The sequence below is a fragment of the Hippoglossus hippoglossus genome, chromosome 10 (assembly GCF_009819705.1).
Source record: "Hippoglossus hippoglossus isolate fHipHip1 chromosome 10, fHipHip1.pri, whole genome shotgun sequence".
Classification (NCBI taxonomy): Eukaryota; Metazoa; Chordata; class Actinopteri; order Pleuronectiformes; family Pleuronectidae; genus Hippoglossus; species Hippoglossus hippoglossus.
The window spans coordinates 21,062,596-21,080,134 of NC_047160.1; the positions used below are offsets into that span (position 1 = coordinate 21,062,596).

The following is a 17,539-nucleotide window of genomic DNA, read 5'->3' on the forward strand; positions in this document are numbered from 1 at the left end:
ACATGCGGCAGTCGTTAATCTACCTGCATTGTTTTCGTACCAAGATGTAAAAATCCTTCAGTTAAAGATAATATTTTATTTTTTCTGTATAAAACATGACTTCATACTTATCTGAACATTTAACCTTTTTACGACTTCTTCATTAAAGATTAAAGAACCGGCAATTTGTAAATGCTAATTCTGTTTCGTTTCATCTTTAAAAATCTGTTTAGACTACGCGACTATGTGTCACACACACACCCACCAACACATGGCACGCACGAAAACCCCTGTGAATGATCGTAATCATTCCAGCACTACGCGATAAGACGGATCAGAGACTGGAACGTTGTTCTTGGCCTCAAACTGCTTCAATTTTCTTGACTGACAGACAATCTCACACACACACACACAGCTTTAATCTAGCGCTGCCTTTTGTAAATAGTTGAACTGCGGTCCCAAATGTAAAACACGTTGAGTTAAAACCATAATGAGGGATAATGAAGAGTGGACACGAAGCCAATGACAACACAACTGCAATCTGAGTCGGTGTGTGTGTGAAAGAAAGTGAAACAGGAAAGAGAAAAGCCAATTTTTTGCTCATGTGTGCTCATATTTTGCTGTTTTTGCCTCTGTGCCAATACGCTGCCACATCCTTACATGTGAGTGTAGGTGTATGTGCACATTGTGCAGCAGAGTTCGCTGCACATTCCGTTTGTTAAATAGCAATCTCCCTCTGTCCTTATGGCCATTTTCTTATTCTCTTTGTAGTTTTCTAATTGTGCTCATGTCGAAATGTCTAATAAATTGGAGCTTAGGTTTCCCAGTGTGGAGCGCTGTGCTCACGAGTACATGTCTGTGTCTTATCTAAAGTGTGGAGCTGTGTAGCGAGTCCACGGGGATGTAGAGCCGTGGGCTGACTCACTCTACAGTTGGCTAATTGAACTAACATCTAAATCTGTGCTAAATATCTTCTCACAAATTCAATTAACTTTACCTTTCCCTTGGCTGCCTCTGGACAACTCAACAGCCATCATAGTCAACTTTAAATAGACCGGACATGGGGACCTGGGTTCTATACGAGTGTGTGTTTCTGTGCTTTTGTTCTTTTGAGAATCAATTTCAGATTATGGACATTTCAGCGTCGCCAAGAGGGGACGTTGCTCCTTTCTGGTGTTAGTCAATCAATCCTTTGTCTATGTCAGAGAATGGATATTTAACCTGCTTTTAATGGTAGTAGTTTTTAGAGCATTTCTGTGTACATTGTATATATGATATGGTTGTAAAGTCCATGTAAATACCAGTCTTAACCATTTCAAAGTCAAGTGTGTGCAGCTGAGTGAGTTTGAAGGTGGAGTGTGTGTGTGTGTGTGTGTGTGTGTGTGTGTGTGTGTGTGTGTGTGTGTGTGTGATACAACAATAAATATTAAGATCTGATACAATCTTAGCGTTTCCGCTCTTGAGCCAACCCAGCTAACTACTTTCCAAACTCATTTTCAGTAAATGGTTGCAGCGCAGCTACAGGAAATTAGAAAAGTGTAATGAATGCAGAGAAACTCAGGAGGGAGAGAGACGCAGAACCCGATACAGAGACCGGGCGAGTTTGAAGTGTGAAGCCATAAAGACAGAAAAAAAGGGGGAAAAGGGGAAGAAAGAAAGATGTAACAGACGGGACAGCCAGACCACACTTTGCTTATGGCGTCAAAGCCAAGGGCCTAAGTAGCTATAGGCAGGCATCGTCGTGGTAACAGCAACGTCACTGTAAAAAACCACAAGCTGATGTCATCCGCGGCTGCTGTTTGCCAGTGGTTACTGATCATTCTGTCCTCACGATACCCGGCTGACCGTGTGTGTATATCTGCTGACTAAACACATCCCATAATGGAATATCTGGACAGTTTGTTTCACAGAGACAAGAATCCAAACTGTTTTGACTTCAGTCCAGAACAAACCAAAAGACGTGAAGTACCTGAGGGTGTCACACGATTCCACTGTGATGTCATTACATTCCCTCTGTGAACAATTGATTTTCCTTTTTTGGTCTTTTGGGAGATTTAGAAATTGGGGCCTCGCCTCAACACACTCATTACAACTTGCTCTGGGAAAAAACCCTGATGTAATCATGTAGATGCAACATGGAACAGAGTTTTCTCTCCTGACCTTCTGTTCTCCAACGGACGCTGCACTGCAGTCGACTCCTTTAGAGCTATGTGCTGCACAATGGACTTTCTCTGAGTCACTGTGTATTGGACATTACCATCTTTCTTTAAAAAGTGGAGAAAGCACTCAGTTATTAGGATGAGTAAACACGATACAAAGACATTTAATGTACCTTTCAATCCCTCGACTCATGCTCTTATCTGTGGAGGACACATGGCTGCGGACTGACACGTCATTTGTTTCAGGCTGTCACCTTTGTGGCTTCCTGACAATCCAGTGTCATTTCAAATTCATATGGGATTTACAGCCACATCACGTCTGTTGTTAATTTGTGGATTATGTCTAAGCCCTGATATTTCAAATTGTTTTCATGGAATTAAAGCAAAAAAACCCACAATTATTCTGTTGTAAGGGACAGAACGAGGGGCTCACCGTCACATGTGAAGTCAGGGTTTGCCACGTCCTGGATGGGGATCTCCTTCAGGAAGGCTGGTTTCTGACAGCGAGGGTTTCCACTGACCACCCGGGTCTTCTTCAGCCACTGACCGAGCCAGGACAGGTGACAGTCACACACGTACGGGTTGGACAGGAGGTTGCTATGGAAATACACAGGGACAGTAAGACAGAGACAGAAGGAAATTGTTGAAACAGCGTCGATCAAGAATAATAGGAATGGACAGCAGCTCTGGCAGCTTCGTTGCTGCACAGTTGTAGCGACAGTACATCCTTTTTTTTCCTCTACAATCAAATTAATTTGCAATATAATAAATGAATCATGGCATAAAACATATTTTTCTTTGAATTCTGTGAATAAGCAGGAACCTTCAATCTGAACAATCTGCACTAACTACAGATTTACAGGAAGGACCAATGATAAGACTGAGGCTTTCAAAGAAGTGCTCGGAAACTGAAGACAGATCGAGGGCACAGAGCAAAAGAGAAAGATCATTAGCTACTTGTGCCAGGATCTATTTCTAATTATCATTTTTATAGTATAGTGTAGACTGGAAGCCATGAGGTAAACTGTTGTTTTTTTAGTCATTCATGTAAATAAGAACAAATATAGATAGAAGACAAAGACGGAGGAGGACGAGAGAGAACGGGAACAAAAGAGAGGCAAAGAGAAAAGGTTATCGGTTATTTTTATTCACTTTGCAAAGTTTGAGAGCCGCCGAGTGACAAAGAAAAGGTGTCAGAGTGAGAGAAATTGTAAAAGAGGAAGAAAAAGGAAGAAAAGGTCACCTGTCCATTTTATTCATTTCTGATCTCTCATTTCTCATTTCATTTGATCTCTCATTGCATTTTGTTGCTTTTATAAAACCGCTCATGTAATATTAATGCCGAGCCACATTTGAACTGAATGCAGTGAACGTAGCATCTGCAGCACACACTAGAGAGGTGGTGGCACCTTAACGCCGCTCTCATCCACTCATTTTCTGGCACATCCAGGAGACAGTGAAAAATACAATTTACAAAGAATAATAATAAACTATAACAAAAATAAAATCAACAGGAAAATATGAGTTTAAAACTTATATTTTGTGCCACTTTGCCTCAGATCATGTCTCCTGCTGAACTAATAAGCCTGAATGCTGCTGTTTGTGCTCGAGTATTAATGGTGTGCTGTTACCGATAGCGACGAGTTATTTCCTCATTTCCTTGTAATGAACTGACCTCGCTGCGTGGCTACCAGACGTAAGCTAAATCCCTTCCTTCCTTTGCAGAGTGTTAATCTTTTAATTAAATGGAAAAACTCTATAGGGAAACAATGCACTAAAAATGGAGGCAGATATTAGAAAGTGTAAGAGTAGAAAGAGGAAGAGAGTGAGTGTGAAAGAAGACAAAAAAAAACAGAGGAAAGATAAGGAAATGAACAAAGGAAGAGTTAAAACAGAGGGTGTAGAAATAAAAAAAACGTTCATCTTTCTTTCATGCCAAACTGCCGGCAGGTGTTGCATACGAAATCCAATGTTGCAACAAAGCCAATGAAAAACTAATGCTGAAAAATATGAATGGTGACAAATGACGGAGTGGGGGGAAATATAATATCTCTCCATTTGTGCGGTGATAATCACCAACAGCCCCAATGAGCAGTTTGAGTTTATGTAAAATGGGCTTCCATCCATTCTCCACCTCCGCTGTCCCTATTCTCCCTCTCTCGTCTGCCACCTTTCCTCCCAAAAGACCCGAGAAGAAACTGGAATCGAAGATGACAGGTACACAGCAGCGGAGAGAAAGAACAAGGGAGGGAAGCATGGAGGAAAGAAAGAGAGTAGAGAGGATGTGAGGAGACTTTTTTTTAAAAACTTGGTATGTCTCTGTTCGCCGTTGGAGAAACATATAAGAACCTGTAATGTTTTATTGACATGATAATGTATTATTTACAGCCTTCACATCTACGGGGTTAGAAAGTTGAAAAAATAGAAAACACTCCTCTCGCCTCTTTGCCTCATGCTCTCTGCTTCCTCACAGTAATGTTGTGTTGCAGGTTAAAGGTTTTCATGACTTTACTTCATGGCATTTCTCAATAATCAACATCTTCACACAAATTCCAAACTCACAACCACAGGAGAGAGGGAGATAAAACAAGAAGAAGACACAGAGGATAAAGTGAGAGAAAATAGTTTGGGGAAACACGCTGAGAGATAGAAGTAATAATGGGATTGAAATAAACAAAATTGAAATATTCAAACATATAAAGATCAAAAACGGTCGAGGAATGCGACTCACATCGTGGACAGGGAGTGGAGGGTGGAGAAGGCTCCCGGGGCGATGCTGGTGATCCTGTTGTCGTACAGCGACAGGAGACGCACTGAGCTCAGACCTGTAAACGTGCTGTTGTCGATGCAGCTGATCTGGTTGCTCCTCAACATTCTGCAAACACAAACACCAAATATTTTGTAAATGATGGTGAAAAGCTAATTGTTTACACACACATACTTTATCTTAAAATGATCTAATTAAAGGTTCAGTGTGTAGAGTTTAGTGACATGTAGTGGTGAAGTCGCATGTTGCAGCTGAATACCCCTCACTTCACACTCCCCTTCCAAACATGAGAGAGAACCTGCAGTAACTTCAATTGTCATTGAACTCAAAAGGTGTTTAGTTTGTCCAGTTTGGGCTACTGTAAAAAACATGGCTGCCTCCATAGAGAGGACCCGCTCCCGATGTGAATATAAAGTATTTAAATATAAAAGGCCCATTCCAGGGTCAGGAAAACAACAATTCGTACAATGTAGATAAAAACCACTGTGGAAAACATCACTTATTTTAGTTTCTGCCAATAGATCCCTGACAGCTAAATCTTACATACTGAACCTTTAACACTTTAAAGTATGGACTTTATATGTATATGAATTAATATTGTTGCACAAAGTTGAAAAAAGCTTTAAAATTAAACTGATGAACCAAGAATAGATTTTACTACATTTTTTAACTCGAGGGAGTTTTTCCGACAGGCAGTCGTAGTGTACGAAGTATCTGAATAAAAAAACTACATAATTTACATAATTCATGTGGATAAAAAGAGACAAAGAGGATGAAAGAACATAACCGATAATGACATGGACGAAAGATAAAACAGAAACTAGAGCTAAATTCAAACCAGTCCCCACAAGACAAACGCGACAGACTCTGTAATATGACATTAGCTTTGACATTCAGTCATACGGGACCAGGCTAACCGAGTTAGTTAGTATTAGCGATCTCTGGGATGGGCTAACCTAGTTAGCAAAGCTATTACTGGAGCAGGGAGCCTCTTAACATAATACAGAGACAGCCATGATACCATTAGAGAGTCATTAGGCGGCATAGATATATACAGGATAGCATTAGCTAGTCATTACTGAGCATACACAGACAACACTGGCTCGGGGTTCTGTGCACTATCCTGTAACTCCTAATTGGACACCAGCCTATTTATGGCGGGCATCTAAATGAGAGGAATAACAATATGCTGTCATTAGCCTTGATTTCAGGGTAAGCGAGCAGACGATCCCGCCCATTTCTCTTCAGTTTGTGGAGGAAACAAGGTAATGAAGTTCACCACAAGTCCGATGGAAACACAAGTAACAGCGCTAGTGATGACCAGCGATGACCCGGTGGCCATTTTGAAGGAAAAATCTGAGCTCAGTACAAGAACAACTTAACCAAACGTAAATGTAGAAATAAAAAAATACTTTGATGTTGTACAAACACGTTTATTCAGGTTTTATATGAATTATTGCTTCTGACATCTACTAGTATATCAGCAGTAGCCTACTTCCTTTATGTTCCTTATTATGTTTTTGTTCTGAGTATCCTTATTTTGTATTTGTATATTTATTAATGTTTATTTTGAAAATACACCATGTATTCTATTACTTTATATTATTCTTATTATTTTATTACTTTTAAACAATATTTTTTGTCATTATTAAAAGCGTCCCTGCAGATTTTACACAGATACACTCTTATAACCAGTGTGACAACCTACATGTTGAATCTACCCACATATACATCTGTGCACAATCACATGCACTATTGTTAACAACTTACAGAGTTTTCAGGCCAGTGAGGCCCCTGAACATGCGTCCCTGCAGTCCAGTTAGCTTGTTTCCTGTCAGGAGCAGCTCCAGAACGCCAACCGCCCCATCGAACGCACCCTCACGAATGTCCCTCAACTTGTTGTTGCTCAGGTTGCTGCAGGATGAACAAAGAAATGACAGATTGAGCTGATTCTCAAATTTAGGGTTTTTTGTGTTTGTCTTGATTTAATCCAGGATCGCCTTTGCAGAGAGACAACATAACCACATATGCAAACACAACATTCCCACTTTCCTAAAGTAATCACTCACAGCCATTCAACTAATAAATGTTATCCTTTTCTCTCTTTCATCTTAATGTCCTCGTTTTGCACATAGATATACTGATAACAGCCATTACTATAAAACACAAAGCACAAACGCACACACACATACACGCAAACGTACATGCACGCATGCATGCACACGCACAAAAGTAAATGAGACAAGTGGTCACAGACAACTGAAGACGATCACTATCTCTCTTCCTTGCAGAGACAATGAGAAAAATGAAAATGAAAAGAGCATTTGGCCACAGAGACAATAACTGGAGATGATAGCTATCACAACTACTGCAGCTTTCATTCATAGGTAGTTTTGCGCGTTTTCTTATCAGCGTCGGCTGAGAGGAGAGGAGATGGGAGGAGAGAAGAGGAGATGGGAGGAGAGAAGAGGAGATGGGAGGAACAAAAAGCACATGAAGAAGAAGTAAAGAGTTAAATTAACAATTAAATAAATAGCAATGCAGACAAACTAAGAAACAAGAATGATAAGAGAGAGGTGATGGGAGGAGAGGAGGTGAAGAAGGGAGGGAAGGAATTCAGAAAAGGAAAATGGAAATGAGTGTGAGCCAATCTATATCGTCAGTGACACTGCTAGATGGTTAGCAATTTCCTCTCCAATAAATCAACTGCTGCTCTCTGGTCTGTCTTTCTCTATCTCAGTCTGACGCACACACGCACACAAGCGCACATGCACACACACAAGCACGCACACACACACACACCTGAAGTAGGATAAGCACTGACTGTAAATCTGCAGCGAAGGCCCAACTTCTATTTCCATTCAATATTCACCTCCTCCATACCTCAGACCCGCCCTTCTCTCACTCTTTCTCACTTTCTCCCTTCAGTGACTCCTCTTCCTCTTCCTCACGCATATGTCTCTCTCATTTTCACTTCTCTCCTCTTTGCATGTTTTTTTTCCCATGTGCTTAATATCTTCTTCAACCTTGCTCCTCCCTCTTCAACCTTCCATTGCATTTCCTCTATCACATTTCTTTCAATCCTTTTCTCTTCCTCTTCACTTCTGGTTTTTCATGCATATCCCTATTATCTGTGCATCCACATTTGTCCTTCTGTTCTCATCAATCTGTTGTGATTTAAGTCATCTTGTAATTGCAAAGCTTTTTTACGCTATAGACAAAAAAAGAAACCTATTCATTTAGAAGTGACAAGGAAACATGCATCATTCTTTTCAAAGGATGAATGTATGGACACATAAATGCAAAAACAAACATCCAACCCAAGTCCTAATTGCAGAGTACTGAAAAGATGAGAAGTGCTTATGTATTCATACAGACACACACACACAAACAGGCATGCATGCACGTACGCACACAGAGATAGATGTTTATACGTACATCTTCTTCAAGTTAGGCAGCTTCTTAAATGTCCCCGCAGTCTCCAGGACGGCAATCTCATTGTCGTTTAACCGCCTACAGAGAGAAAGATAGAGGGAGCGAGTTAGACATTTATTCTTTCATGAACCCAACTGCTTCGAGTGAACACACACACGTACACACAAATGAACATGTACGTACACACACAAAAACAAGATAGAGGGAGGCTGCACGTCAGGGAGGAATGACCGCGTGAAGGTTAAGAGGCCTTTAGTGACTGTTGAGAGAAGAGAAGGGAAGAGAAGAGAGAAATCTTTTCTATGTGGTCATCAATACCCATAGTGCCCTGAGCCAGGAGGAAACGGTTTAAGAGATAGAAAGCTAGACATCTGCTTTATTGAGGTAATTTGTACTAAAATTGTGTTGCTAAAAGGATGCTCGGTGTGTGTGTGTGTGTTACTGTGTTTGTGTGAGTGTGTTGGTTAAACGAGGTGGAGCAAGAGAAATTGAGGACAGAAAGTTAAAGATCAGCCGGAGGGGGCACTTTCTAATGAGATACTGACAAACTCAAAAGATGGATAAACCTGGATGAAGCCGAAGTAAAAAAAACACATTGCAAAGTCCGACGTGGATCGGGGATGATGGCAGGAACATGATAATACCTTCAGTGTTGTGCTGTAGTTTGCATAGATTGTGAAGATGAGATACTGAAGATTAAACACATCTCTTTACCTTGTGAACTAGGACTCTCAACATCCACTCAGAATGCACATGAGCTGCGATCGAGTGCAAATAACTCTCTTAAGACTGATTCTTTCATGCTTATTGAACACTATCAAGGCTGATGTCAAGGATTTTCATGGCTAGTGGAAAGAATCACAAAGAAAACAGACAGAGAGATAGACAGAAGAGAGAAATAGAGCATAAAAAATATATATAAACCTTCAGCTCGGTCATAACCTCCCCTGATTTCCCCTGATAAGGCAGGTTACAGGGCAGCTTGTGTGTGTGTGTGTGTTTGTGCCATTCGACAATCCTGTGGTGGGTTGTGTTCTTGGGGAAAAGGCAAGAGAAACAGAAAGTGAGAGGGTGTTGAAAATGGAAGAAACTTTGATGTGCCCTCCAACCAACCATAAAGGACGAGGTTTATATTTTTTGACGTGAAGCACCCTGGGAATGGATGGAGAGAAAAGAAGGGGGAAATGAGAAGATTCAACTTTTCAGAGAGAGAAACCGAAGCAAAGAGACGAAGGGACGGAAGAATCTGGGCCTAATGGCGTGTGTAATACTGACATTATTAGTGGCACCCATGGTTGAGTTCACCATTATACAACTAACCTCCATAATTAATACGATGCCAAACGCCCTGCATCTGCTGCAGTGCTCTCCTATTCTGCAGCGATGCTCTCCATTAGTACCACAGTGACAGCAGCAGCAGACGCTCTCCATCCCTCACCTACATTCTAAAGCTGCTTGTGATTCAGAGTTATTAGACAAAACTTTGTTTCTGGCTGGATTCCTATTTCCTGTGTGGATATATTAGCTTGTTGAATATTCTGTCCAGGTGCTGAGAGTAAAAGGGGGCTCGCTAAACACTTTTTGTTCTCAAGTTTGGATTTTACAACTTGGGAGTGATTTTCACCTCTGCCCAGTTATGTTTTCACCGCTGTTTGTTTGTTTTTTAGCAAGATTCAGCAAAAGCTACTGGACGGATTACCAGGAAACTTGGCAGAAGGATGTGGAATGTATATATATATATATATGTATATTCTGTAATATTCTTATGCGGATCTGGAAGCGGGAGTTTTCTTTAACATCGTGAGATAGGGCATTAATATATATATGCACATATATTTCTGTTAATTTTTCTCTTGTTTGACTTATCGATTGATTCCAGCTCCAAACAAGTATTTTTTTCAGCGTACACACTGACTTTTTAACCTTCCTCACACTTTTCCTCACACTTTGTTTCTCCCTTTCTATTTCTCAGCAATGAAATAAATGATCCATGGGACTGTTCAGTATTCTAGTGTGAGACCCTTTGCCAGACATCATGATGGTTCCTTTGGGACTCGGAGGGAGATGGAAAAGACTGTTGAGAGGCATTTTGCTCTGGGAGCTGAAAATGAAGACTGACATTCATGATAGTGCACAGAAAGAGGCAAGAAGAAAGAGAAAGAGACGGCTATATTGGCATGTATTGTGGAGGCTGTTTGTGTGTGTGTGTGTTTGTGTAAGTCTGCAAGTATGTGAACCCACATGCTTATGCTTTTGCATTTTCATTTGGCTGAGAAAGTGAAAAACGTCTTTAAATCTGATATTTTATTATGTCCTGTCTTATGTGCATGTGAATGTATGTAAAAGGAAAACTAAAAACAGGCCAACTCACAGGTCTGTGGTGTGATCGGGGATGTGCGGAGGTAAACGGGTCAGTTTGAGATTGGAGCAGTCGACGACGGTGCCTTCACATCGACATTTCTCCGGACACACCAGGTCCTGGAAACACTCGCCGCTCAGACGGCTGCGGTAGTCCTCCTGACCTGCAGAGGAGAGAGGGAGAGAAGATGACGAATACAGAGACAAAGTGATATAGGAGAGGAAAGCCAGGTCAATTAAGTCAACAGGGGGAGTAGCAGACAGAGAGAGAAGAGAGAAGAAAATGATGGACAGGAAGAGAGAAGAAAGATTTTAATGTTTTGGATTTGAACTTACAATCCCCTATGAAGGCAAAAATAAATATAAATTTAATAGTAGAAAGGAAAAAATCATGCATATTCAAATGTAACCACTGTTTCCAGTTGAAGTTTAATTGTTCAGGAAAGTCGACTTCTGTTCAGCTGTCAGCGGTTGTAAGACATTAAGCCAACTCATAATGTGCAGGACATTAGTGATTTCTTAAATAGAACTTATATGTAGGACAGTTGCCCCTGCAGTATTTCTCTGTGTATGGCGGTAGTCATGGAGCTGATGCCGGGAGGGCTACCACTGTAAATCAAATTAACAAACTCAGATCCAGGTGGTTTTATGGAATCATCTTGCAGATAAATGTGGTTTAACCCCGGATGTTTTGGTTTAACACAGCGAGCCAGAGACCACTTCTGTTATTTAGATATAATGTGAGCAGATAATATTTATGACCGCCAGTGCCTGTGGAAGAGACCTGGTTTACATCACGCAGCACATGTACTTGTGCACCACACATACACTTCTCACGATTATCATTCCCTCTTTCTGCTCCTCGCTCTCTTGTTTCAGCTTTGTTGTCTATTAGTGGAATGTCTCTCTCCTGGCACACTGCACCCTTTATGGCAAACAAAACTACTGAGACCACCTAGTGAGATTTCCCAGTGAACAACCTTGATTTGAACTCAGTAAAATGATCACTGCGCGTCAAACGTTGTCTCATCTTTTATGAGATGTGGCCAGCTCCCTTCAGTGGCAGGATATTTTGGAATAATGTCTCCGGGTTGCCACAAACCTTGTTGGTTGGCAAGTTGACAGTAAGGAAAGACCAATGAGAGAATAATAAAACAAAGAAAAAGAGCGAGAAAACAACCAAGCCAAGAACAGAGGGGAGGATTTTTATAATCTCGTAACAGTAATGGTTAGAGGACATTTCTTTAAAAGTTTCTATGTCCTCATCAGTTGGAGCAGAAACTGGTGAAGGAGTTTGCACAGAGGCGGGGGAATCAGCCATGCTACACACTGAAGCACTGGAAGATTTCACAGTCGAGAAAGGTGCACCGAGCATTTCCCTTTATGTGGTTTACAAAGACCCTACTTTCCAAAGCAAACAGTAGGAGAAGAGCATCCCTGGAAGAAATATGTGTTTATGCATTTAAACAGTTTAGCAGTGACGGTGAATAGAACCTTTTGAGTCAGTAAAGGGAACCCGGTGGAGTTTTTAACCAGTAGTGCTATGGAGCCAAGTGTTTACGTGTGGGTCACCATTGCTTTTGTACTGCACATGTGCATTATGACACATTTATACCAATCCACACACATCGGTGTTGAAATGCTAATCCCAGCTGCTGGCATCAGGTCTATTCCACAAGTTGTTGGTGCAAAGAAATTAAGTAAAGCAACAACAAAACGGAAGCTAGTAAAAAAATTAAGTAAACACGGCATCAAATTTAATATTAGAAACTTTGGATTTGTAAATGTCTTGTTAAAGAAAGGGAATGAATTCAACCAATTTGTTAGACTTCAAGAAGACACATGATGAGTATTAGTGAAAAACACTGACTGTTACCATAACTCCAAAGGGCACCTTTAAATTCCCAGTAGAAAACCAGTTAAGTATTATCAAACACTGTCAATATATTGATATCTATGGCTCGTCTATGTCAACAGTTATAGTCCCATGCATCAGATGCCCTAAACATAAATGCAACAGAAGTAAAGTGATTAGCCCCCAATTATATTTTGCTCCAAGGCGCGTGATTGGCTGGGACAGGCAGGTGGGCGTGTGCTCGGCGGTCCCTGGCGCTTGACGGAACCATGTGATGTCACAGTAGGCGGGGCCACATGGTTAGATCAAGCACAAGAGACAGCTGCACGAACCAATCAGAATGCAGGTCCACACAGGAGGAAGGCGGGGCGACAGAGAGCTGTCAGGGTCCATACAGGAGAGGAGATGCAACAAGACAGCCGCAGATCCACACAGGAGGGGAGGCGGAGCCAAAGAACTGTCCACCAATAGCAAAACTGTCCACCCAGCTCCGCAGAGGAAGAGGAGATGCAGGGAGAGGCATGGGGCTGCAGAGAGGAGCGGCTGAAGCAAAGAGGACGGACAGAACCAGCTCAAGGAGCATTTTGTAACTTAATTATATTGATGAGCACCAACATGAAGGGGTTTGACCTTCCACACTTAAGATATTGCACATGTGCACATGTGTTCAAAGCCCCTTTACCTTTTAATAATATTTGTTGTTAATGCTATTAATGCAGTGCCCAGTTTAGGCTGTGGAAAACAGGACAGTTAGAAAAGTCAGCTTAACAGATGTAACTAAGACGACTGTGATGACAGCAGTTGCTTTAGTGCCTGAAAAATCTGTTTACCAATTTTTTAATTTTCTTTTAGATTTTAATAGGACTGTTTTATTCAGATATAATTGGATGTTTCTTTAGTTTTCAAGTTCTTTCTAAAACCAAAATATTTGTGATAGAAGATGGCGACTGAATAACACTTATTGTATAACAAACACTTCCTCACATCCAGTCATAAGAATGCAGCTGAATTATTCTCAACCTCTTCTGATAATTATATTCCATGATCATCTTTTCTCTACACAATCACATTCAGTATAAGATTCAAATCATAGTTTGAACTGAACACGCTGCTTTGTAAAGCAACAATTTGCTCGGCGCCCCTGTTCTAACACAATTCAAATAGATGTTAAAATGTCTGCAAGGGGATTTTAAAAATTCATTTTCCATCGAGTCATAAAAAAGGCATAATATTTAAAACAGGGAAAACAACTTGAGGAGCCACTGCACCGCCACACACACATCGTTTGACACAAGTGGGTGATCACATCTGAGGCCGGTCCCTGCTGAGTTAGTTATTGTGCTGCTTCAATATACTGAATTGGTCTGTGTTGTAATTAGTGGGACCCATGACTCGTATCAAAGGAAATAACAGTAATAAAATACACCCCACACAGAGAGAGAGAGAGAGAGAGAGTGGATGTGTAAGCTTGTGTGTGTTTTAGTAAATACAAACAAATTCCAGCTTCTGTTTATATTGTACCTGTAAATCTCGACTTTGCCCTGATTAGTGTGGCTCCTTGTTTGTATTCAGAAGTATCGCTGGATGTTTCCTCATGTTTATTTGTTTGCATTTTACTACATCTATTGTTGCTTTCAGACTGCACTCCTGGTAAAATGCTCGGACAATGTCTACATGACTACATGTGAGATTACAGCAGGAAAATGTCTCACGATGAAAAACAGGAGCCATAAACGTATTGCTTTGAATGTGCCTGACCCAGACAATTTCCTGCTGCATGTTAATATGTGAAATGCCAAAAAACAGCTGATGTGACCACTCATGTCTTACCTGTGCACCTGAACTTCTTGCCCTTAACCTGGCTGAGCCGTTTGTTTGCCAGCCTCCTGGGGTGGCTGCAGCGAGCTCCGCTGGTCTCGATGGGATTGTCAAACAGGTAGTCGGCCAGCCACTTCAGGTGGCAGTCACACATAAAGGGATTCTGAGCCAGATGACTGAGAGGGGTGAAGGAGAGAGGAGAGAGGGGGGGGGGGGGGGGGGGAGATGGGTTCGTCATGGAAATAAGAACAGATGAGAGTTGTAGAGGGTTCCCACAAAGTTGTCTCAGGTGTCATGTTTTAAAAAAACACGTCCCCTTTCGACTCTCATTGGACAAAATCAATCAAAAATGCACGATTCTCAGTCTCAGCTTCAGTACTTGTATTTGTGTTCTGATGATATGTGTTCTTACAGAGTCTTGATGGAGCGCAGAGGGGCGAACAGTCCTTTGCTGATGGTTTGCATCTTGTTGTCGTACAGTGAAAGCAGGTTGAGGTTCTGCAGGTCTTGGAAGGTGTTGACTCTCAAACAGTTAATTTTGTTTGCATTCAGAAGCCTGAAACACAAGGAAGAGACCAGTCAGCATCTGTTTACTTATTTAACTTTATTATCTCTCCGCACGACACAAAAAAATAAATAAACACATACGCAGATAATGAAATAGTTTATCTGTCTCAGATGCACGTCTACTGCAATTCCACCGTGTTTTCTATCTTTCTAATTCTTTCCTTGTCCCTCACCATCGCCCTCTACTTCCCGCTCCACACACTCTTTCTTTGTGGCCATGACCCATAAATCTGAAAATTGTGGTTTTATGATACTTTCACTTTCTCTTCTGGGGCATGAGGGGAATATGCACTGTTGTGTTGGGTAGTGCAATATCTAGTTTTGATGGGGGAGACATATGGTGAGGGGGAAGAGAAGAGACAGGATGGGATGGAGGAAATAATGGAGTAAGGCAGAAAAGGGACAGGTTAGAATTTAATTTGTAATGACACCAGTGCACAGGAGAGAGGGACGGGGAAATGAGAAATGTGATTGAGGGATTAGGTAAATGACAGGAAGGGTGTTAACCTCCAATCTCCCCTCCATTTCAGTTTCTCATACCCATGCACTCATTAACTTATACATTTACACTGTCAGCTTTTCCCCTGTACCTGTCTCGTCTCTTTTTGCTTTCTCTTCACATTCAACACATTTTCTTTCATTCTTTGTTTCTCCATCTTTCCCCACAGACTCCAGCCTCTCCTCATCTTCTTTGTTTGACAGGTGACTAACTCGGGACTAAGTACAGCAGCTCAGCTTAATCATCAAGTCATCCTAACGAGCGCCTATACTGACAAAACCCAGTTATACTATACGTGCACACACTCTCACACACACACACACGCTGCTCTGCGACATATCCACGCCTCATTAGGCAGCTCACAGGGGGAACTAATTACTTGAAACTGCACCAGTAAAACAAAGCAGCGCACACAATACAAACAGCAGAGCGGTAGCTATAGAGAGCAATAAACACATCTTTGTCGTGGAAGGTGGACAAGCTGCTTGATTCACCAGCGAGAAGCTGCCATATAATTTAGAATTATTACACCATATAGAGGAATGACATCATCCGGATATTTCTGTCACATTGACCACGTTTTTCGGGGATGTGAATATTAAAGGACATATTCCCTCTCTTTTCCTGCTGAGCGAGCACCTGTGTCTTTTTAGGATCCATTGACGTATTGACTCCTGACGGATGATGTGGCAAGACATTAATATTAAGTGGTTATTTAGTCCTTTGATTGATAACTGATGATCAGTTAATGAGTCTAACATCATGACAGGGTTTAAGGGAAACAAAGTGGTAATGATGATACAACACACTTAAGATCCAGCCATCCATTATCTATGCTGCTTTTCCTTTCAGGGTCGCAGGGGGAACTGGAGCCAATCCCAATTAACATTGTGTGAAAGGCGGGGCACAGCCTGGACAGCTCGCCAGCGTATCGAAGGGACAAACGACCATTCAGAGGCACATTCAGTCCCACAGACATTTCAGAGTCAGCAATTGACCCAGCCCCAATCTGCATCTCCTCTGAGGAAGCTGGAGCACCGGGAGAAAACAGAGAACGACCTCTACACAGAAAGACCCTGGTCAAGCTAAGATTCAAACCAGGAACCTTCTTCCTGTGAGGTGACAGTGCTAAGCACCATGACTGCCCACTTAGCCATGGGAAAACAAATTCAATTTTGATTTTCTTTTTTTTCTGTTTCCAATCTTTTCTGGATTCGTACTGTATGTCTTCTTTCCCATGTCTCCTCCCCTTCTTTCCCCTAAAACCATCCGTCCATTTATCTATCCCTCTATCCCTCCCTCCTCCCTCTCTGCCTCGACTATGCACCATGCATCCCAATGATCTACCTAAGCACGTAAAAGGTGTTTGTGGGTTAGATTCACTCATCCTCATTTTCTTCGCTCCACTTGACTTTACGATGGAAAGGCCCAGCACATTAGCGGTTTCTGCAGCGGACTGCGGCATTCCCCAGGACCATATGCCACACACACACACACACACAGTACCAATGTAGCCATTATAGCAGCCAGAATTTTTTTACTGCATGCCGAAACTACAGCTGCAGCTTGAATCTGTGCCAGTGCACCGTTATTTGGAATTACTAGTTTTCCTCTATGTAGACAGTAAATATTAGTCGAACAACAGGGGATGACCACAGTGCACCGATTTGGTTCATGTTGATCATTTCAGAAAAACCCACAGCACATGCAGACACATACACAAGGTAAAGAACAGACGGAGGGTTAATGCATGATGAGGAGATTCTATAGTCGTCGCTACTGCTCTGTAGTGAAGTATTGGTCCTGTGATTGTGAGTGATGCTCTCATCCTCATGAAAGTACCACCATATACTACAGCAATAAGAGTCTGTAACATTGGCCTGAGCTGTGATTATGGTCCAGTGGATGTGAACTGTAGATGGGACTTGCTGGTGCCAAATCATCTTAATTAGGGAAAATCAAGTACAAGGCTCAACATAAATTCAGCCACGTTTGCTTATTATGCTGCTTCCATCTGAGCCAATGCTGCCAGAATAAGAGACACTGTGAGAAAATTCCATTAACTCTTTCCTCAACTAATTCAGTTTGTCTTCTCCTTAGTC

The 17,539-nt window shown here is 41.6% G+C and overlaps 1 protein-coding gene across 3 annotated transcripts in view; it reads right to left on the reverse strand.

Moving 5' to 3' along the window:
• The window catches only part of slit3 (slit homolog 3 (Drosophila)), a 232,874-nt gene that overhangs the window by 36,400 nt on the left and 178,935 nt on the right, over positions 1–17,539 (reverse strand). For all 3 annotated transcript variants that reach the window (XM_034597271.1, XM_034597270.1, XM_034597272.1), the window contains 7 exons: positions 14,784–14,927; positions 14,384–14,547; positions 10,712–10,862; positions 8,344–8,418; positions 6,676–6,819; positions 4,870–5,013; positions 2,572–2,735 (listed from right to left, as the gene is read on the reverse strand). In XM_034597271.1, the coding sequence (XP_034453162.1) occupies positions 2,572–2,735; positions 4,870–5,013; positions 6,676–6,819; positions 8,344–8,418; positions 10,712–10,862; positions 14,384–14,547; positions 14,784–14,927 (986 nt within the window). The remainder of the gene's footprint in view (positions 1–2,571; positions 2,736–4,869; positions 5,014–6,675; positions 6,820–8,343; positions 8,419–10,711; positions 10,863–14,383; positions 14,548–14,783; positions 14,928–17,539) is intronic.